General features: G+C 41.1%; 1 protein-coding gene across 2 annotated transcripts in view; it reads right to left on the bottom strand.

Annotated features, from left to right (window-relative positions):
* The window catches only part of ANKDD1A (ankyrin repeat and death domain containing 1A), a 1,318,298-nt gene that overhangs the window by 46,805 nt on the left and 1,247,454 nt on the right, over positions 1–24,039 (bottom strand). For both annotated transcript variants that reach the window (XM_044078678.1, XM_044078677.1), the window contains one exon: positions 651–782. In XM_044078678.1, coding sequence (XP_043934613.1) covers positions 651–782 — 132 coding nt within the window. The remainder of the gene's footprint in view (positions 1–650; positions 783–24,039) is intronic.

Genomic DNA, 24,039 nt, shown 5'->3' on the forward strand with positions numbered 1-24,039 from the left:
CACTTGCATAGATGGTGGATTTTACGACTGCTCCTAATTTGCAATCATCTGCAAATGCAGTTAACCAGATGCCATTGACACTGGCCTTGACTTCAGAGAAATAAATGCTAAAAAGAAGTCCTAGGATTGATGCCTGAGGGACTCTGCTTGTGACTCACCTCTTTGTAGAGGTGGACTCCCAAATTCTAACTTGCTGGGTACTGTCTGTGAGCCAGCTGAATATCCACTGGGTGACATAAGAGTTTATACCTAACCTCTTGAGTTTCTCAACAATGCCTGAGTGTGGTATTATGTCAGATGTCTTGGCCAGGTCAAGATAGGCAGTGTGAACTTTTTTTGCCCTCATACATTGCTTTGGGGACTTTCTCAAAGAAGTCAACCAGGTTGACTAGGTATGACCTGCCTTTGACAAAATCAGACTGGGCTGGGTTCAGTGTATGGAGGCTTCCTATGTCATTATTGATCGTTTCCATGATAATTCTTTCCATGGCTTTGCATATGAGACTAGTGAGACTTATGGGTCTGTAGTTTCCTGAATCTGTTGATGGCCCACCTTTATGTAGAAGGATGACTGTATAGCTCAAATCAATATTTCCAGTACTTTCAGAAAAAGATACAAATAACACTGGTAATTATAACAGTTTTCTTACCAGCCAAATCTCTCCTGCTTATCCCAACAAGGCACTCATACAGCCCTTTAATTGGGTTTTCTCCAGCCATAACAACACCATGAAGCCAAATGAGAAGCATTCTGTGTCCATGTTCTTTATAACTTTTCGTACCTGTTTACAGCAAAATATCACATTAACCAAAATACTACAAGAATAACAGAATAAGCTGTTAGACTGTAAGATTTTACTGATACACAAGTGAGAATAACACTTTGAAACATTCAGATACCTTGCCAGTTTACTGTATAAAAGATGTTTCCACGGCAGTTACAGGATACCATATGGTACAATCACTCATACTAAAAGCAGAATTACAGTATCTTTTTACTCTGTAGGAAGCTTAGTCTACTCTGTGATGTATTTACACATATTTACATTATAAAATAAGAGATGAGTAGTCATGCTAGTCCACAGTAGCAAAAGGAGTGCCCATGTTTATTGCCTGTTACCAGGTAAGATGTAAGTGTGACACAGATCATACCTCTCAACCTGTTAAAAAATCTGGACAAAGCCAAAAGTAATGGGGGTCAAATTCTCAAAAAATAGAGGCAGATTTTAAATATTTCTCTTATAAACTTAGAAAGTTGCTAGAATAACAGGTTTTAAGTAAGCAAGCATTTTCTGAAAGATGTGAAGTGTGAAATTCAAATGACTGTCATTACTTAATGATTTCAGTCCTTGATGATTTGCCAAAAAAAAAACAATTTTATGAAGATCAGACCAAAAATATGAAGCACAAATATGGACATTCTTTGAAAATCTGGACAGTTGACAGGTACAAACATAGTAATATTCCAAGAAAGAAAACATGTTCACCGCTTATATTTTATACCTTGAGGTATTTACAGAGATGTCTGCTGGTAGACTGCTTTTTTCAGGTTTCTTAAGTATCAAAATTTTTCATGGATGTTTTAAGCCCACTGCATAAGTATTCTGTATCAGCCCAATTTATAAATGCAGTTTGGAAAAAATTATACAAAATCTATTTCAAAGAGTCAGATAAATACTATATGTCACATGAAAACAATAAGACATTCTTACTCTTCCTCCCTAAAACAATGGTACACCTTACACCCTCCTTCTCAATTATCTCTCTAAACAACACTATCATCACAGCTGAACCCTTTACTAAACTACTTGATGTAACTATTGATGACAAGCTAAAATTTGACAGTCACATTAACTAGTGTATAAAAAAAAAAAAACTAATCAAAAACTTGGACTTCGTACCGTAATCACAAACTACTTTCTACCTCCACTAAACCCTCTCTTGCTACATCACTTCTCTTACCTTGTCTTCTTTATGCAGCCCCAGTCCTTACAAACCTTCAGTCATCTCTCCTCTCTAATTAGAACAATCCTAACACAAAATAGCTATGTTCGCCACCAATCTACCATATAATTCCCACCATTGTCTCACTCTTAAGTCTTTATTATGGCCCAAATTTCAAAAACAACTTCTCCTTCCACAACTACACATTACACACACTATACTCTATAACCCCACCTCCTTATCCTCCATCTCTAACATTGTATCACCCTATAACCCCACAGGTCAGCTTTGCACATCAGACAAATATCTTCTACACATATACAAACCTGCTAAAAATATAGGCATGTCCCTCTATAAATTCTCTGTCGCTCATTCCTGGAGTACCCTTCCCCTTAACATAAGATGTATCCCTCATAAAGCCCAATTTAAACAAGAGCTTAAAAACTACCTAATAAACACCTGGTTCTGTCCATGTCAAACTCCTACCTGATATTACACTGCTCTCTTCCTAATTACTTTTACCTCAATCTAAGCACTCTTTCTTTTTTCTACTTGTCTCTCTAACACTTCTTTTACTTCCTCTACCCTACTCCCTGTTTCCTGTACATACTGTGTTTTCCAGCTGTTACCTATAAAAAAAGTTGTTGCCAGTTTGAGCCTATCTTATTATTATGTGCCTGATTTTTCCGCAGTTTTGAACAAAATTGTATAAAAAAAGTGATTCCAATTCCTCAATGTTTAACTGCTTGAAACTATAACATTGTAATTATAGCTATTTCTTGTGATATTCTTTGTAATATTTTTTTTGAAACGTCTGTTACATTGTTACTGTTATCTGGAGCTTTTCTCCTCGGGTCTCCACTGAAAATGTTGCATTGTTACTGTTATCTGGAGCTTTTCTCCTTGGGTCTCCACTGAAAATGGGCCCCTGGCTCGGCTGGACTAAACCAGTTAACAAATGACAATAAATAATAAATAGATGATAATAATTTAATATAACCTCACAATTCTCCTTTAAACTTATATATTAAACACATTTACACATTTAAAGATTAGATAATCGTCACATAAAAAGAAGTTATGTACCTACCATAACGTTCCATGTTAGTTGTCTTTTTCTCGCCTTCTTTCTTGCTGGTTGGATTCGGAGCCGATCCTCGGCTCCGACTCGGCCATCTTCAAAAGCTCGAGAGCTGTTTACTGGCTCAAGGCCTCCCCATATCCCATGATGCCTGGCGCTAGAAACCCAGATCTCGTTTGGTAAGTCTAACTGCAGACATAAAAAGGAAGGACTCCTATCCTATAAAGCATAAACCCTACCAGAGAGGCTACTAGGCAGAGAGGAATAGCCAGAGAAGACTCAGCCAGTGAAAAACCATAAGGAACTCTTCTCGGTCTACTAGGATAGGGGGATGGAGGGTGGGACACAAGAAAGAAGGCGAGAAGAAGACAACTAACATGGAACGTTATGGTAGGTACATAACTTCTTTATGTTAAGTTATCTATCTCGCCTTCATTCTTGCTGGTTAGGACAGCGTCCCTAGCACCTAAAACCCAGGGTGGCTCATCGGAACAAACTCTTGAGAACAGTGGGACCAAAATCAGCTCTGCTCCTGGAAACCACATCCAACTTATAATGTGAAATGAAAGTTTGTGGGTTGGCCCATGTAGCCGCAGCACAAATAGATTCCATGGGCAACCTAGCCTGAAAGGCCACAGAAGTGGCTAAAGCTCTGGTGGAGTGACCTTTTGGTTTAACAGGCAATTATTTATTCCTCAGTTGATAGATGAATGTGATGATGGTAGTCAACCACCTGGATAAGGTTACTTTCGAAACTGGAAGACCTTGTTTACCTTCAGCATAGGAAAGGAAAAGCTGGTCCGATTTTCTGATGTCCTTAGTTCTATGCAAATAGAAGCGTAGTTGCCTGTGAACATCTAACTGATGCAATTTATAATGCAGCTTGTTGGAGTGGTTGGGAAAAAACACAGGAAGGTCAATGGACTGATTTAAGTTATTCTCAGAAGAGACCTTAGGAAGGCAGGATTAGTCCTGAGAGCAACCCTGTCATAGTGGAACAGTAGGTACGGAGGACGGATGCAAAGAGCCTGAAGTTCTGAAACTCTTCTGGCTGAAGTAATCGCTACCAGAAAGAGGGTTTTCCAGGATAAAAACTTCAAGGAACAAGATGCTGCAGGTTCGAAGGAGGGCAAAATTAGAGAAGCTAGAATCAAATTTAGATCCCACGGAGGTGGAGGATCTCTCACCGGGGGCCTGAGCAGAGTGGTCCCTTTGAGAAAGGCTTTACATAGCTTATGAGACATGATATTATTTCCCGACAGGCCAATGTGAAAATTTGAAATTGCAGCTAACTGAACTCTAATTGTAGCGGAAGCAGACCCAGCATGAAAGAGTTCCACAAGACATTCCAAAATGTGGTGTACAGGGGCTGAAAAGGAGTCTATACTCTTAGCCTCTGCCCAGGAAGAAAAACGTTTCCACTTACTATCGTAGGTTTTTCTGGTCGTAGACTTGTGCGATGATAAAATAATTTTGCGCACAGAGGGGGAGATATCAGGAAGCCTGGCTAAGGTTGGAAGTGGAGCAACCAAGCAGTAAGCTGGAGAGATTGCAGGGATTGGTGCAGCCCCCCTGATTGATGGATCCGAAGGTCTGGAACTGGGTCCAGAGTCCAAGGCTGCTCGAGAAGATGATGATGCAGGAATGGGAACCATATTTGTCGAGGCCAGTAAGGAGCAATGAGGATCATTTTTCAGCCCAATATGGCAGCTTTCTGTATTAGCTTCAGGATTAGGGGAAAGGGAGGGAATGCATACAGAAGTCCCTGAGGCTAATCGTGGACTAGAGCGTCTCTGGGTGAATGTCCGGGAAGTGGAAGGAGAGAGAAGAAATTGCTGCACTTGCTGTTGAAGGGGGTGGCAAAAAGGTTGCAGCAAGGTTGGCCCCATTTGCGGAAGATTTGGCCTGCCACTACCTGATTCAGAGACCACTCATGAGGCATGAGAATTGCTCTGCTCAGCCTGTCTGCTATGACGTTGGATCTCCCAGGGATGTGCATTGCGATCAGAAACCGTTGGGAAGAGATCGCCCACTGGCAGAGTCTGAGTGCTTCTCAACATAGGGGATTGGACCTGGTTCTGCCCTGCTTGTTGATGTACCACACTACTGACATATTGTCCGTTTGAATTGCAATGGTCCCGGTAGGAAGAGAGTCCTGAAGAGCTTGCAACGCTAAAGGCACGGCCCTCATCTCTAAGAAGTTTATATGCAGATGGTACTCGTGAGGTTGCCAGGTGCCTTGGACTGTTCTGTCCTGATAATGCCCCCCCCCCACCCGATCAGGGAGGCATCTGTGATCACTGTGGCAACTGGAGGGGGGAGTACAAATGGTCTGCCCTGGGGCAGTGATGTGGAGACCATCCACCACGCAAGGTGCTTTTTGCATGCTTGTGTGATCATAATCATGTGAGACATGGGAAGCTGCTGGAAGGACCATTGGGTGAAAAGAAGCCACTGCAGAATTCTCATGTGAAAACGAGCTAGAGGAACGAGTATGATCACTGCTGCCATGAGACCCAGAGTTTGGAGGACGAACCTGGCTTGAATTCTTTTGCATCCTAATAAGACTTGCATGTGTTGGCGAATGACTCACACTCTGTCTGGTGGAAGGCTGGCTGACATGTCTTTTGTATTTAAATTGCCGCCTATAAAGCTGATAGACTGACAGGGCGACAATGCAGATTTTTCGAAATTTATTGTGATACCTAGTCTGGAGCAAGTCTGGATAGTGTAGTCTCTGGCTCGCAGAAGGTGATGCCTGGTGAACAAAGATATCCTATAGAAAGATTGTAAATACAACTAACAAACTACACTAAAACCCTAATAGTTTTTTGTCAAAAAACAGATAAAACAACAAAAATATACGACCTGAGCCAGTAAGACAACCTCGCAGCAGAAGCGGCAAACGAGATCTGGGTTTTTAATGCCAGGCATCATGGGATATGGGGAGGCCTCGAGCCAGTAAACAGCTCTCGAGCTTTTGAAGATGGCCGAGTCGGAGCCGAGGATCGGCTCCGAACCTAACCAGCAAGAATGAAGGCGAGATAGACAACTTAACATCCTGTTTTTCCCCTGTGGTGCACATATACTGATCTTTAATAATTGAATCAGTTGCTGTTTTTTAAAAAAAATCTTATATTAAAATGTCACTTTAAATATTTGAAGCGTCAGATGTCATGTGCTGAATATTTCTTTTTACATATTTTGCTTCACTTGTCAGTTGCCAAATCTTTTTTTTTTTTTTTTTATCTAATCTCTCTTTATTTGAGCAAGAAATTTTTAAAAGAACAACAATAATGACAGCAACAAACATACAAGAAGCAGAATATAACAGCAATAAACTAGACTACAACATAATTAAATTATAACTATATATGCTATCCGACAACATAATCTCAATTGTTAAAGACAGTGGAATATACACCTCTAAACTTTTTAACACAAGTATTCTGGACAAAGCCAAAAATAATAGGGAAACAGCCAAAATCAGTGACAGATTTTAATTACAGCTCTTATACAGTGGCAGATTATATATAACGGGCTATTTCTGACAGCCACGGAGCCTATGGCTAGCCGGCTACATATTATCCCAGACAGTGTTGTTTTCTTTTTTTTTTAAATTAAGTGCAGTTTTCATTTTTCTTTTTAATAGTCATAATGGTTCCTTTAATCTAACCTCAAATGCACAGCACCAGAAGGTAAACTGCATGCATGTATGAGAAAAGTGGTATTACTAAAATTAATCTGACAGAATTATTTGCCATGCAGACTGAAACCTTACTTTTTTTACACATGTAGTCAAGTTGGTGTGTGTGTGTGTCTGTGAATGAATGTGTATGTGTCTGTGTATGTAGCTACAACTCTACTATCATGACCTGTCACAATCACCCTTCTCCTGGATTACACATGGATTGCATGGCCCAACCCTGAATGCAATACCTTAGAGCTGGACCCGAGCTGTATAACCTACTGACCTGGATTACACCCTCAAAGGCACAACATCTCCACCCCTGGATGTGTTACATCTCCAGTGGTTAAACCTTATAAACTCTCCTCCATCCATTGCAGGACTTGGATTGCACAACTTTGAACCTCCTTGGACCTGGCGGTAACAGAAATCTGGATTACAGTCAATCAGTAAGGCCAGTCATTCATTGCAGTTTCATAATTCTTATTACTAATTAAAGACCAGTCATTACAGTTTTATAATTCTTATTACACAGAAAATGAGCCTAGGTTTGCATTAATTAAGTCCACTTTAGGACAACCTAGCAGCAATGTCTGATTAAGGACTTGCTCAGCATCACACAATAGGCAAATGGAGGTAGAAAGTCTCAAACCCTGCATCCCTGACTACAGGAACCAGTTGCTTTTATTGAGGAATATAGTCAGTCTATAATACCAGTCATTACAGTTTCATAGTTTTTGTTATAGAAAATGCATGTTGATGCAAAATCGTTTGTTCTGTACACTTTTTAAGTGAATTATAGTAGTCTGTCTCTTACTGGTCTCTGTTTTTTTTCAGAATATATCTGATCTTGTCTTACATTTATGCCCTGTCCCAATAATTAATTTTTTTGGTAAATTACTGAAGATTACGGTCAGTCAGTAATGGTGTGTTTAACAGCTGTTAGTATTTAGAAAATGCATGTCCATGTAACACCTGTTGGTCTGTTAACTTTTTTTTAATTAATTAGACTTGCCCGGTACTTAAGGCTCTTGGGTGTTAAACTGCTTCCTGTAGTCAGAAATACCAGACTGATTTCCCTACTGTGTGATTTTGCGTAAGTCATTTAACCAAACAGTGCTTCTGGATCATCACTGAAAAGAAGCACTTTCCCCAGTTACCTAGTTAACTAATAGGTAAAAGAAAATAATACTTAAAATGTGTACATTTTGGGGCACCTGTCCTCTTGTTATTTTTGGCTTTGTTCAGAATTCTTGAACAACGAAGTTGAGAGGTATTTTGATCTGTTCCTTGTAGAATCTGTGGCTTTCTGGAAAATTGCTGAGTATTGCATTCACAAAATAATAATGGGCATGTGAGTTCCAAATTTTGAATCCTAAAGAAAATGTTTGCTAATGCAAAGCTTGTTATTCTAGCAACTCTCAAGATATATAAGAAAAATATTTAAAATCTGTTCCTGATTTGGTGTCTTCATTTCTGATTCTTGAACCAAAACTTTGAGAAGGCAAAGGAGTCATTTTAATGAATTGCGCAATATGGTTATGACAAAAACAGAGCCAAGATATGTTTCTGGGCTATTTATGAATTTATTCACTCACTTGATCTCAATCAGATAGCTGAAGTGCACAGTTATACAAGGGACTGTAATTGATGGTTTTGTGTCTGTGTGTGCACATAGTTGCCAATGTCCCTGATTTTATTCTCATATTTCTGGTCTGTTACTCAAACATGTTTTGCTTCCTGGCTTGTGGACTGCAGTGACTAAGTAATGCCAAATTCCCTTCAAAAATACTTGTTGAAGCAAAACTGTCATATTTGCAAATTTCTAAGTACATATGACCAGTATTTAAAATCTGTTCCTAATTCTGTGTCTTTGACTATGATTCTTGAGCTAACAGGTTGGGAGGACATTGGGCAACAACAGGTTGCGCGTGGTTCTCAAAGCAGCTAGGTGAAATACACTTCTAGGTCATTATTTATGTATTTATTCATTTGATTGCAAGCAAACATTTGATGCATGCACAGTAATACATGGGGCTGTAACTGATGGTCAGAACTGTGTGTGTGTGTATGTATGTGTGTGTGTGTGTGTGTGTGTGTGTGTGTGTGTGTGTGTGTGTGTGTGTGTGTGTGTGTGTGTTTGGTTCCTGCATCCTAGAGTAGTTATGTTGTAAAGGAAGGACCTGAGTGCATGAGCCAAGCTCTTTGGGTACAGTCTTTGGTTTCCTTGTGTTGTTGAAAGTATTTTTATTATTTGACTATGAATAAATTGGAGAGCATGAAGTCTGAGTTTAATGATAATATTTTAACTATGAGCACTTTTTTGAATTTAGCTTGCTTTTTACAAGCATGTGTTGTGAATACAAATGAGTGAGGCTAGGAACTGATAATGAGCTGCTTTCCGTAGTGTTAAGGTTTGACTCCCTCAGCCTTCAATTGTCTATTGTGTGACTCAGACCAAGTCACTTCACCAGACAGTAATCCTGGGCTGACCTTGAAAAGGGACACTTGGTCCAGTGGGCTGAATCAGGCTGTTAACGAATGCATTACCAATTTGTCTTTTGAATTCCTGCACCCTTCAAATAGCTGATAATTAGTGCTTCAGTACATGCTATTTGATTCTGAATCACAGCATGCTTTTTGTAGTTTAATGGACCGCAAGATGCATCTTCATTAAATGAGAGTTTCAAGGGAAAAGAAGTTTATTATTTCTTGTGCTAAGTATGTTGTCAATATGAGAATGTTTTGTTTTGTTCAGAAAATGGCTTTTGGTGTTTTTGTTGTAAAATGGGAGATAAAAAGTTTAAATAAAATCTCTCTAATAACTGTAAAATTAAAGAAGAAAATGGTTTTCATACTGACAGGTTTGGAGAGTGTTTCATGGTACTGGGGATAAGACAGCTAAGTAATGGATATTGGTATGGCTGGTGGGGGCCTGGTTCACTACCTTGCATAGGACCCATTTGGAAATGATCCGGCACTGCTGGAAGTATATGCTGCAGCAATAAAGAATTATCAGACATTCACATAGGTCAGACCTATACTGAGTGATGTTAAAAGGTATAGCTATTCTTCATGACATGGAATAAACAGGGGAGGTCAAAATGAGATGGAGAAGTTCTGCGAGCATGTAAGCCACCCTTACACTGAAATAAACAGTATGTTGTAGGCAGTAAGATTTCTGACTTTTATATGACTTGGTTGTTGAACAAGAAGTTGTGTACTCACCATTACGTTCGATGTATGTAGTCCATCTCGCCTCACATTCTTATCCATGGGTTCGGAGCCGAATATCGGCTCTGACTTGGCCGATTATACTAGATCGAAGTCTTTCATTGGCTGGGCTAAGCAGGTATCCCATGGTGCACTGCTCCATATCCCCAGATCTAGTTTGCTGCGAAATGCATTTATACTCCATGCACACATCACATCCAGGCAAAGAATAAGCTAAGCAAGGGAACTCTGCAGATGACAACCTAACCTCCAGATCCTCCAGGAAGGGGGAAGGTGGGGGGGGGCTAAGTAAGAATGTGAGGCGAGATGGACTACATACATCAAACGTTATGGTGAGTACATAACTTCTTGATGTTATGTAGTCCTATCTCGCCTACATTCCTACCTGTGGGACAGCGTCCCTAGCACCTACATCCTGGGTGGCTCATAGGAAAATACTCCTGAGAACTGTGGAGCCAAAGGAAGACCTGCCCCTGGAGACCATGTCCAATCTGTAATGAGAAACAAATGTGTGAGGAGAAGCCCAAGTAGCTGCAGCACATATATCATCCATTGACAATCTGGCTTGATAGGCTGTGGATGTGGAAACAGCCCGAGTAGAGTGAGCCTTGACCGGAAATGGCAGATCTTTACCTCCTGCTTGATAGATGAAAGAGATACAACTAGATATCCATCTAGACAGTGTGACCCTGGATACCGGGGAACCCATTCGGTTTTCTGAAAAAGAAACAGAGTTGGTCCGACTTCCGGATATCTTTTGTTCAGTCTAGATAGAAGCGTAATTGTCTATGTACATCCAACTCATGAAATCTAAATTCTGCCTAGTTAGAAAAGTGGGGAAAGAAAACAGGCAGCTCAATGGACTGATTTAGGTTAGACACGGAAGCCACTTTAGGAAGGAACGAGGTGTTTGGTCTGAGAGAGACCCTGTCTTTATGGAAGATTAAATATCGAGGTTTGATAGAGAGGACTTGACTCTCTGAAACTCACCTTGCTGAAGTGATTGCTGTTAAGAAGGCTGTTTTCCAGGTCAAGAATTTCAATTCGCAGGTAGCTGCAGGCACAAAAGGTGGCAAAGTAAGGGCTTATAGAACAAAATTGAGATCCCATGGCATGATAGGTTCGGACACCGGGGGATAGAGCAACAGAGTACCTTTCAGGAACGCCTTGCATAGTCTATGCGCCATGAGACTAGGCTCATTTGCTACGTGGAAATTACAGATCGCCGCCAGTTGAACTTTGATGGTGGCTGATGCGGAACCCTGATGAAAAAGCATGGACAAAAACTCCAAAACTGAAGCTATTGGAGCTGTGTAAGGATCAATGCCTCTGGTATGTGCCCAGATAGAAAACCTTTTCCATTTACTAGAATAAATTTTCCTAGTGGATGGTTTATGAGAGGACGATAATATATGAACCACTTCCGGTGAGAAATTATGAAGTCTGACTAACGATGGAAGTGGAGTAGCCAGGCTGTCAACCGGAGGGTCATCAGGGAGGGGTGGAACTGTCCCAACATGTGTCAGTAAATCTGGTTGAGGGTCCAGAGTCCAAGGAGTGTCCACAGTGAATTGCTGAAGAAAAGGGAACCAAACTTGGCGAGGCCAGTGTGGAGCAATCAGAATCATTCTGCTTCCCAAGGATTGCGCTTTCTGAATCACCTTTGACAGCAAGGGAAACGGAGGGAAAGCATAAAGCAGAACAGAGGGCCAGTCATGAAACAGAGCATCCCTGGGTGACTCCCCCTGTGGGGGGATCAGCGTGAAGTAGTTGCTGCATTTCGCATTGAAGGGGCTGGCAAAAAGGTCGCAGCAAGGCTGACCCCATCTGCTGAAGATTTGCTCTGCAACCAGGCGATTCAGGGACCACTCGTAAGGCATCAGGATAGCTCTGCTTAGTCTGTCCGCAATCACGTTGGACTTCCCTGGAATGTGCGTTGCCACCAGAAACCATTGGGAAGTTACTGCCCAATGCCACACTTGCATGGCCTCTCTGCACAGAGGGTAAGACCTGATTCCCCCTTGATACCACACTACTTACATGTTGTCTGAGTGTATCACAATCATCCCTAGAGGAAGAACACTCTGAAGTGCCTGCAATGCAAGAAGCACTGCTCTCTTCTCTAGGACGTTTATATGCAGATGTATCTCGTGTTCTTGCCACATGCCTTGGACTGTCCTGCCAAGATAATGCCCCCCCACCCCATCTGGGAGGCATCCATGGTCACCATGGCAATGGGGATGGGTGGAACGAAGGACTTCCCCCCGTCCAAATTGTTGCTGCACAGCCACCAACTGAGGTCCTGCTTGCATCTGTCCGTGAGTAAGATGGGATGAGACAGTGGAAGTCTTTGGAGAGACCATTGAACAAAGAGGAGCCATTGGAGAATTCTCATGTGTAATCTCGCTAGCGGAACCAACATGATTGTTGCTGCCATGGTCCCTAGGAGCTGGAGAACCCATCTGGCCTTCGCTTGTCTCAGGGGCATCAGCATGTGTACCTGTTGTTGTAATACTCTGATCCTTTCCTGTGGTAAAAATGCTTGCATTCGAATGGTGTCTAATTTTGCTCCTATAAAGGTGACATGCTGTAAGGGCAATAAGGCAGATTTTACCCAATTTATTGTTATACCCAACTGGTGACATAGATTGATGGTAGCGTCCCTGGTTTGAACTAGTTGATGCCTGGTGGGAGCGGTAAGGAGACAGTCGTCCAGATACGGAAACACCTGGAATCCCTGACGTCTAAAGTGAGCTGTCACCACCGCCATACACTTGTTGAACACCCTGGGGGCTGTGGTGAGACCAAAGGGCAGGGCTCGAAACTGGAAATGACTGGCTCCCAGCCGGAAGCGTAGGTGACCCCTGGATGCTCTGTCCATCTTCAGATGGTAGTAAGCATCCATGAGGTCGATGGAGCACATCCATACCTCCTCTCCCAACAATGGGAGAATCGATTGTAGTGTGACTATATGGAACTTAGACTTGTGTACGTAGTTGTTCAGTTGGCTGAGATCTAGTATGGGTCTCAGGTCCCCTGTTCTTTTCGGCAACAAAAAGAATCTTGAGTAAGTCCCTAATCCGATTTGGTCTAAGGGGACACGCTGGATGGCTCCTTTCTCTAGCAGCTGTGAGACCTCTGAGGCTGCTTGATCCCTTTGAATGGGTGGTACGTCTGGGATTTTTCTGATTGGCGGGGGCTCTGATGAGAATGGAAAGAGGTAACCTCCGGAAATTATCCGTAATACCCATCGGTCCTGAGTAATGCTTTCCCAGGCTTCTGGATATAAGGAAATTCGACCCCAGACTGGCTCCAGATAAGCACAGTCGGGCATACCCTCAGGAACGAGAGTATGGGGAGCCATGAAAGGAACTGTGGTCTCCTGAATTGCGGGGGCCCCCTCTGCCTCTGGGGCGATGTCTCCCTGAATAACCCCCCCTTCCCCTGCCTCTGGAGGGGGGTTCACCTTGTGCGGCAGGAAAAAAACTCTGTGATTTCTTGAACCACATCTCCCCCCCGCTGGGCCTTGGGATAAGGCCTAGACGGAAGGGAAAAATGGACCCCTATGGCAGACAGGGTCTTTCCCTCTTGCTCGCACCTGGTGAGGGTGTCTTTCACTTTGGTCCCAAACAAGGAGGAACCATCAAAGGGGGCGTCAGTGAAGGAAGACTTGAAGGCCTCCGCAAAGTGACACAGGCGCAGCCAGGCTTGCCTTCTAAGGGCAGAGCTTGCTGCCCTACTCGCTCCCTCAGCTGCATACGAAATGAGCCGCATGGATGAGTTAACAATGGAGTTGAGGGTAGAGACCTGGCCGTTAACTGTCTGAGCCACCGCTTCAGGTACGTTACCCACATGAGTATCTCCTAACTCTTTGAGGAGATCGCTCTGGAGCCGAGTGAAGTGAGATGGGTAATTCAGCGACCGTAATGTAAAGGTTGCTGATGAGAGGGTACGATTCCCATACCGATCCATGGTCCTAGACTCCTTGTTAGGAGGATGGACAGATGAGAAAGACTCTGCTACTTCCTTCTGGGTGGCTGTCGCCACCACCATGGCATCTACAGGGACTTCTTTAGACAGAAACTCTTTGCCCTGGGGGGCGGAAAGAAACTTGTTGGGACGCTTGGGCATGGGCTCCACAGAATCAGGGTTCTCCCACACTCTTCGACAAATGAGGTCAAGAAGTTCGTCGAAGGGTGGAGACACCCAGGAGGCAGAGGGTTGAGCACCAAAAGCCTTAAGGAATACTGACTCCTCCTCGGAAGGGGCTTTGGAAGGCCAGTTCACCTCTTTGTTTCAGTACCTCCAGGATATCGGAGAAGGAAACATCATCAGAGGATGACTTGGGGGACCCCTCCGATTCCTCGAGGTCAGTATCAGAGGTGAGGGACTCATCTTGGGAGTCTGTGTGCTTCCTCTTGCTTTCCTTTCTGGGGGGCTCCTCAGGCATGAACTCTGAGGGACCCTCAGAAATTTGGGGACCACTCGTGGGGGTATCCCTTGGCCCTGGTGCTCTGCTGTCCATGGATGGGTGATAATCAGAAGCTCTCACCGGAGTTGTGGGGGACAGAGCGACCGACCCGCCTGATGTAGCTGATGATCTGGCCAGCGCGGTCCACATAGCCTCGAAGGCCAGCCCCCCCGAATCAGAGGAGCGACCAGTCTCCGAGGCCATGATGGGGGTCGGAGTTCCCCGAGCCAATGCGCCGAGAGGGAGGCTTGGAACCGAAATAAACCCTGAGATGTCCCCCTCGGGACCGACCGTAGAATCCCAAGGACAGAGCCGACAGGGTCTAAGCCGATGCCGGTACCGATGGAGCCGAATGGGGCATCGGAGCTGGCCTAGAGACATCAAGCGGCTCGAAACACTCTGGCTCCAAAGACAGAGATACGCTCTGAGGAGGAATGATTGAAGACGGGGTCGGGACGGGCTCCGGAGCCGACTGGGCCGGAGTCGAAAACAATTTTGCCAAAACTGGTGACTGGAGGAGCCTCTGAACCACCCTATCAACATCCACATCCGAAAGGGTCCTGGAGGATTTGGAGGACAGGGATGGAGAATGCGATCTCCTCTCAGGAGAAGCTGGTTTGAGACTGGGCGATCGGCTCCTAGGAGGTTCCAATACAATTGGAGCCGATGCTGGTTCCATCAATAACAATCCTTCCTGTGACCCCGAGGACAGTGGAGCCAAGGAGGTCGATGCAGTTTTAGACATTTTCTCCGGGGGCTCCGATGAAGCTGACGGAGCCGGAGATCTCTTCTTTGACTTGCCAGATTTTGACTTCCCACTGGAAGCCAAATCCATAGCCTCTTCAAAAGAGAGTTTTAACAGTCCCTTTAAGATTAGCTTATTCTTTCTCTCTTGAAGAACTGTAGGGCTAAACGCATGACAAAAACTGCAGGATTCCTGGAGATGGATGGCTCCTAAGCAGTATACACAAATAGAATGCCCATCGGTAATGGACATTTTGTATCCACATTTTGAGCACTTTTTAAAACCCAAAGGTTTGTGCTCCTTGGTATCCTTAGACATCTTAACTACTGCACCCACAACGCAAAACCAAGTCTGTAACAATACACAGCGTTCACTCTATAAAGGCGGGAACGACGCTAACAGTAACCAACACTAACACAGAGATCAAACACACACCAAAAAACTAGCACACACTTAGAACAAGGGATTGAAAACCACCAGGAAAGGGTAGCTGAAACCTCTAATTTAAATGGTTTGGACCAAATTCACACAGAAGGCAACAGCGGAGAACTAGACCCTCTAACTGAAATGGGCCTAGCCCGAGGGAACAGTAAGAGAGATACCACACAACAATCACACAATCACAATTTTTTTGATCAACTAGACAAACTTATACAAACTTAGACAAATAGCTATGAAAATAGCTTTTGATAGGAATCAAAACTTTTCTTAAGCAAGAAAAAAGAGGGTACTTAGCCACAGCCAAGCGAGACCACATCCGAGCTACACGAGCGGCAAATGAGATCTGGGGATATGGAGCAGTGCACCATGGGATACCTGCTTAGCCCAGCCAATGAAAGACTTCGAGCTAGCATAATCGGCCGAGTCGGGGCCGATATTTGGCTCCAAACCCATGGAAAGAATGTAGGCGAGATAGGACTACATAACATCAAAAGTTGCTGTAACATCTGTATTATCTTTAATTGATTTGCTTTATTCATTACACTAAAAAATGAACAAATTCATTATTTTATTTTATTATTATTATTTTTTGTTTGTTGATTTGGGTAGGTGAACTGATTCAAAGACCCTTTCAGTCACATCCTGGGCCCTTTAGGGAAGGAACAGAGAATTACAGTTAGAAATGGCTTTGCATTTGCTAATTTTTACAGGAATTTAAGTCATCAGTAACAAGCTTCATTTCCTTTACAACTGGTTACGCTGTACAATTTCATTAGGCACCAACAATTTTCATTTGCTTTACAATTGTTAACAGGCTTGGATTGTGTGTAATCATTTAAAAATGTTGCATTTTACTAATATATTTTGCAGTACATTCTTTGCAGACTCCAGCAATGGTGAGGAGGTTGACATTTGTCAGGTCAGTATAGCTGCACTATTTGGAGTGATTATCAGAACCATCTGATATTCAGCATCCACTATGTAGTCACTGTTGCATATTACTGTGATACAGTCTTCTCTACAAGATGAGATTGTAAACTATTTCTGCATTTAGTTAAAAGCTGTTACTCTGTCTGGTAGTTAGCACAGAGGACTTAGGCACTGACTTGTTATTGAACTGCTCCATGTGTCAAGATTCTGGGGTTTGAAATTTTCTACCTTCATTTACCTACTAATGTTGTGACCTTCAACAAGTCACTTAATCAGACAATGCTTTGGGGCAATTGGAAATTTGGGTTAAGCTCTTTAATGGTCTCCTGGTCTACATACCTAGTAACTAACTATGAACCTGTGGTTGGGTTTTGCCAGCCATTCCCTGTTGCATAGCTGATCTGGTTCAGGAAATGCTATGGAAATATCAGCACATCAATTTTTTTAAAGTAACATAGGCTATTGTTTACAAGGCCAGCAGGCACTACATTTGTAGATGAAGCACTGAAATGCAAAGTTGCTTGTCAACTGCATTGTTTACATTAGCAATAATTATCTTTACTGTGTAATTATACTACTGCAGAGTTTGTGCATATTGACTTAGTATATGTTATCAGGTGGTTCATATTTATTATGCTCTCATCGTAATACTATGCTACACACAACTGGGACTTATGGTCTGATGGTAATGATCTTCATACACCTACATGTAGTTCATCCAAAGCTACTAATGAAGAACATAAAATGTATTCATTCATAACAATGTGGGGTGTACACAGTCAACAAATTTGCTATGACTCCTGGTGAGGGTTGGGTGCTACATGTGGATGAAATTACTTGAGGCTCAACATCTGTGCATCTTTTAAATAGTTTTTAGTTTGGCTTTACAGGAGTTATATGTGTGTGTGTGTGTGTGTGTGTGTGTGTGTGTGTGTGTGTGTGTGTGTGTGTGTGTGTGTGTGTTTGTGTATATATGTGTGTGAATTAAGCTGGAACACTTTACTATGGCTACTGTGAACTTCTGTTAAACTGACTTGAAATGTGTTACTTAGGTCATTATTCGTTTTTGACACAGACATCTGAAATGAATGCAGCCAAAAATGTAGACATAATTCCTGGGTTTAGGGGATATCTGTGGATAAAAATGACTGACCTCGCTGAGTTGACAGGTAAACAGTCATTAGTCTGCCTTTGAAGGACTAGGGTAAGTTTGGATAAAGCAAACTGGAATACTATTTATACCAATATCAGTCATATGATGATGTGTACACATTCTATAAAGTAGCTATAACTGATGAGTATGGATTTCTGTGGATTATAATGACAGTAGTATGACTGTCTTTTTATGGTTGAAATGTTCTGAAATGGGTACTGTTGTCACTATTGGATACTACTTTTTGTTTCAGTGCTTACTGGAAAAAATACAAAACTGCAAATGTAAAACACATTCTAACAAATGTACTATGAGTAAAAAATCTGGACATTCTGTGAAATTCTGGATAGTTGAGCAGTTTGGTGGAATCATAAATTTCACAAATGCCAGTTAGTCAACCATATCCACATAGTTTCAGAGATGTCTGCACTGCATGAACTCCATTTACAGCTTTGTAAGCACTGCCTTTCCAGTCAAAGTAGAGAGAGTATAGATAGCTATTGCAAAACTTGTCCCCCCTTGAATAAGGTTCTGCACTATATATGCTACTTTCTGCCTCTCTTATCTATGTTTCAGAGGTATGTCTGTAATGACAAGAAAGGTGCCCAATTTCCACTGGACTTTAATTTCACAACTTTTAATGTGTGTATGACTTCATCTTCACTTAAGAACTGCACATAGACTTGAATGTTGTTTCATTTGTGCTGAATTTATAAGGGATCTGATATGATCCCCTAAGAGAGGCCTTTTTGTTAGAGTATTATTATAGTCTGGTGGTGTGAACTTAACTTCTAGATCAGCAAAATACATTTTAAGGGACAAAGTAATGTCCTTTAAGCTACAGGTAGTAGACTTGTTACACTGATAACTGACTTTCTGGCTGAAAAATCTTTGTTTTGCTTTATCTGTTCTTTGTATGAGGCCAGTTTATTTACAGTGGTTGCAAAGGCAGAACTAATATTCAGAAGATTTTGGTTGATTGATAATAGTTTTTTTTTAAGAAGACTGTTGGGCCTTGCATTATATCTGGAAGTCCTTTCTCTGTAAAATAAGAGGTCATGGATAGCAAAGCATCCTGCTTTATCTTGTCTGGTTCTGAACCTGACGTCTAATGTGTAATCATTTATCAGTCCTGTAGACCCTGGATTTCTTTTTCATTAATGTACTAGTATCTTTGTGTTTCTCAGAATTTTTTTCATCAGCAGGGGAGTATAGCAGTATAGCAGTCAAATGGCACTCCATAAAGGACCCTGGCATTATGCACTTCCCTTTATGAAATGGTAGTCTGAGCATTAATCATTGCAAAGATTTATTTTATTAGACAATTCTTTCTATATGATAGCCATCAGTAATTATAATTTGGCTAATGCAGGCTAGCCACTGTAATTTCGGGTTAGATAATGAATAAGAACAGTGCAATAAAACCGCTGAACTCTGCCTTCATCTTGAAAGTCTAGCACCAAGCTTTTCTTTACCACACAATTTTGAAAATTTTTCTACTTGGCAAAATATGCAGAAAGCTACTGCAAAACTGTTTTCTCCCCTTTGAACAAGGTTCTGTACTATAAGTGCTATTTTCTGCCTTTTTGTCTATGTTTCAGAAATTGTGCTATTTTCTGCCTCTCTTGTCTATGTTTCAGAGACAAGTCTGCACTGGACCTTCTAGCCATTTGAAGGATGACCTGGGGGAAGAAAAGATGACTGTGAGGGACTAACTTGAAACATTCCTTGGCTTGAGCCTGAGTCATTTGATACTGAGTAAACAATGTCCTTCTTGTTTTGTCAGCAAACTGTAATAACTGATAGAGAATGCACTGATTTTAGTAACTGAAGAAGGCATTGGTGGCAATGTCTGTTAGACAAGGTTTTTGAACAGAACTTCTGCATCTGGTAGTTCTTTGATGCAAAATGGTCTATACGTGGGAGTTCCCATCTTTATGCAATGATTACTAATATCCATCTGCACAGCTTCTATTAAAGTGAGATCCCTAGTTCCAACTGTAAGTAAATCCATTTAGCTGGGGATGTTGGTTCAGGCTGATCATCAATTCTTGAAGTTTCAAAGCTAACCTGCAGAGGGGCTAGTAGTGAGTGTCCCCTTGTTTACTGTAGTGCTGTCTGTTACTGCCTGAAGGTGTCTGTTTGAGGACTGACTGGAAAATGACTAACAATTCCTTCATGTTTCTGTGCTTGCTTCATAGAGTTCCTTGGACCATCTCTTGCACACTTTGAGCCAAGGCATGCGAGTCTGAAGAATCTATCATATATTATGGGGGGGGGGGGTAAACAGAAACTTTGGGTTGCCCACCTCCTGTGCTGTGTACAAAATTAACTCTTCCTTCTTCATATGAGGGAAAATTAGATCACATGTTCTTCTGTGAGGCAAGTGGGAAAAAGTTGTTTGTTTCACAGATCTTGTACTGGAGAAAGGAAACACTCTATGTCTTGGCATCCGAGATGGCTTCCAGTGTTTTTTTTCCTTGCTAAAAAGATTCCACACTGGACTTTTGAATGTTAAAACATCTCTAGGTTCAAGAAGCATTAAACAGTGGAGATACAGGCCCCTTTCAACTCTTCTATTGAGCATACTCAGATCAGATAATTTTCCAAGTAAGGGTAAACGTGGACAATCTTTCAACCTTAGATGGGCAAAAACTTCAGCTATGAATTTGGTGAGGTACTTTATACAGTGTATTCAATAGTCTGGGTATTTCTATTCCCAAGAATTCATAGTACCTGTTTTGTATAGCAGAAAGATGAGTAATGAATTATCTTGGTACCCATCAAATTGTCCAGAACTGTTGTTAGACAGTTTGGGTTCTGTACATATTTTATTTTAATTTTAAAATTATTAAGATACAATTAACATTCTTCCATAGCACCAAAAAATATTGAAGCAAATTATTTTTCTAATACATTAATTATAGTACTGAAATAATTTACTTTCAGCTCTTCATAAGAATGACTGAAAAACGGAACCTGAAAGTCAAATGGCATTTCGTTCATTAGAATGCCCTTTACCATTTCCTCCCAATAAGTAGGAGATAAATGTTACAGCTTGGAGTTAGGGGCAGGGGTAGGTAGAAATATAGCTAGTGCACAGCAAAGGGAGGTGACTGTCCTGGGTGCAAGCTATATAGGTCATGATCAACAATGAGGAAGTGAAGTACTGGCATTATTGATTATTCAGCAGGGGTAATCATTTAAACAGCTGTGGCTGTTAAACTAGCAAATAAAATGTGTAAACAGGTACATTGGAATGTTTCAGGAGCTTCTTTTTTTAATGCTCTTCAATCACACAGAGGAGCTTTTTATACAGCGAATTGCCCAGGTTGCAAATCCTATCTACTGATTTGGTGGAAGTGTTAGGATTAGCACATGAATAAGGTGGTATAAGGGGTGAACTTGCTCCAAACTGGAGAATAAAGCAACTGCAGTCTTGAAGTTTCTAAAGTGGAAATTACTTGGAGAAGTCTGGCCTTAGTAAATCAAGCAAAGATTTACTATATATACATATATATTTATATATGGGTCTACCTGATAATATCGAAGTCCCACATAATCGAAGATGAAAACATTGAGACAAAAACAGCAAATCTTCAGTTCGTCTCTTCATAACACCAAGACTTTACCAAGGGAAAGTAAATGGTCAACCAACAAACACAACAAACCACAGGAAATCAATTCAAACCCACAGAGTTGGGGGCTAGGCCATATATATTTATCTCTCTCTCTCTTTATTTATATAATTTATTTATATATATATATATATATATATATATATATATATATATATATATATATATATATATATATGGGATCCATACAGATGCTCGACTATATCTTTCACCAGATCCTAATTTGTCATGCATACTTGCGTGAAAGTGCTGTTCACTGAAGCAGCACTTTCGAGTAAGTATGCTTGTTGTTCCGGTCGTACTACGATGCCATAAGGGAAAATTCCCCTTTTCCTCACTGTAGTGCAACCTCGGAGTGAGAATATTAAAGTGGGAGGGGGCGTGGGGGTGCAGGGGGGCTTGCCCCCCTGCATTCAAGTAGATTTAGTGTTTTTTAACATACTTTAGCAAATGTGCTTTTTCGATGAAAGCGCTTTCGTTAAAGTGTGTTCGGTGGTTTTGGATTCGGGCTTTTGAACTTTCATTCAAAAGTCCTTGATCTATATATATATATATATATATATATATATATATATATATATATATATATGTGTGTGTGTGTGTGTGTGTGTATATATATATATATATATATATATATATATATATATATATATATATATATATATATACACACACACACACATACACACACACACACACACACACACATACACATATATATATGTATATATATATATATATATATATATATATATATATATATATATATATATATATATATATATATATATATGTATATATATATATATATATATATACACATATATATATATATATATATATATATATATATCAATCAATAGATCTAGTAGTAATAGTTGATTCTGCATTATGTCTACGTGTTTAACGTTGACACACTAATGCTGAATCACAAAACGTCGACACCTTCTGTGCATGCTCTGAGGTTACTCATCGGAACATTCATTCATAAAAACTGAGTTTTTGCTGTGAGGGGCCAAGGCTACTGCACCTCCCGCACTCCCTGCTCAACTGCAAAAGCATCAGTATACACAATAAAAGGCCTTGAAAATCAGATGTAAGCAAGGCAGTTTAGGAATACAAAGCCTTCTTTATTTATTATTTATTGTCATTTGTTAACCGGGTTAGTCCAACTGAGCCAGGGGCCCATTTTCAGTGGAGTCCCGAGGAGAAAAGCTCCAGATAGCAGTAACAATGCAACAGACGTATCAAAAAAAATATTACAAAGAATATCACAAGAAATAGCTATAATTACAATGTTATAGTTTCAAGCAGTTAAATATTGAGGAATTGGAATCACTTTTTTATACAATTTTGTTCAAAATTGCAGAAAAATCAGGCACGTAATCATAAGATAGGCACAAAGTGGCAACAACTTTTTTATAGGTAACAGCTGGAAAACACAGTATTTACAGGAAACAGGGAGTAGGGTAGAGGAAGTAAAAGAAGTGTTAGACAGACAAGTAGAAAAAAAGAAAGAGTGCTTAGACTGAGGTAGAAGTAATTAGGAAGAGAGCAGTGTAATATCAGGTATGAGTTTGATATGGACAGAACCAGGTGTTTATTAGGTAGTTTTTAAGCTCTTGTTTAAATTGGGCTTTATGAGGGATACATCTTATGTTAAGGGGAAGGGTACTCCAGGAATTAGTGACAGAGAATTTATAGAGGGACTTGCTTATATTTTTAGCAGGTTTGTATATGTGTAGAAGATATTTGTCTGATGTGCAAAGCTGACCTGTGGGGTTATAGGGTGATACAATGTTAGAGATGGAGGAAAAGGAGGTGAGGTTATAGAGTATAGTGTGTGTAATGTGTAGTTGTGGAAGGAGAAGTTGTTTTTGAAATTTGGGCCATAATAAAGACTTAAGGGCGAGGCAATGGTGGGAATTATATGATAGATTGGTGGCGAACTTAGCTATTTTGTGGTAGGATTGTTCTAATTAGAGAGGAGAGATGACTGAAGGTTTGTAAGGACTGGGGCTGCATAAAGAAGACAAGGTAAGAGAAGTGATGTAGCAAGAGAGGGTTTAGTGGAGGGAAAGAGTAGTTTGTGATTATGGTACAGAAGTCCAATTTTTTTTATACACCGGTTGATGTGAATGTCAAATTTTCGCTCATCAATAGTTACATCAAGTAGTTTTGTAAAGGGTTCACATGTGATGATAGTGTTGTTTAGAGAGATAACTGAGAAGGAGGGTGTAAGGTGCACCATTGTTTTAGGGAGGAAGAATAAAAGCTGAGTTTTTTTGGATTTAATAGCTGGTTTTCTGTGAGCCAGGTTTCGACTGAGGTGAAGGTGTCTTGTGTATTGGCAAGGAGTTCTGGAACGTCTTGGGTGGTGGTGATACTGGTTGAATTGTCTGCATATTGTAAGAGAGTAGAGTGCTTGTTAGCAGAGTTTAATCTGTTTGTACAAATAGTGAACAAGAGGGGACCCAAGATAGAGCCTTGGGGAACACCTGGGTTGACAGGTAGGAAAGAGTAGATGACAGATTGTCAGTGAATGGATTGTTGTCTGTTAGATAAGTAACTAGAGAAACAATTTATAGTGGTGGTAGAGACAGGGAGATCTGAAAGTTTAGATATAATTTTAGTGTGAGAGACTGCATCGAAGGCCTTGGAGAGATCAAGGAATAGGCAGGAAACTAGGTGATTATTATCGTGGGCTTCTGCTA

The sequence above is a fragment of the Protopterus annectens genome, chromosome 7.part1 (assembly GCF_019279795.1).
Source record: "Protopterus annectens isolate FY-2018-M chromosome 7.part1, PAN1.0, whole genome shotgun sequence".
NCBI classification, from domain to species: Eukaryota; Metazoa; Chordata; order Ceratodontiformes; family Protopteridae; genus Protopterus; species Protopterus annectens.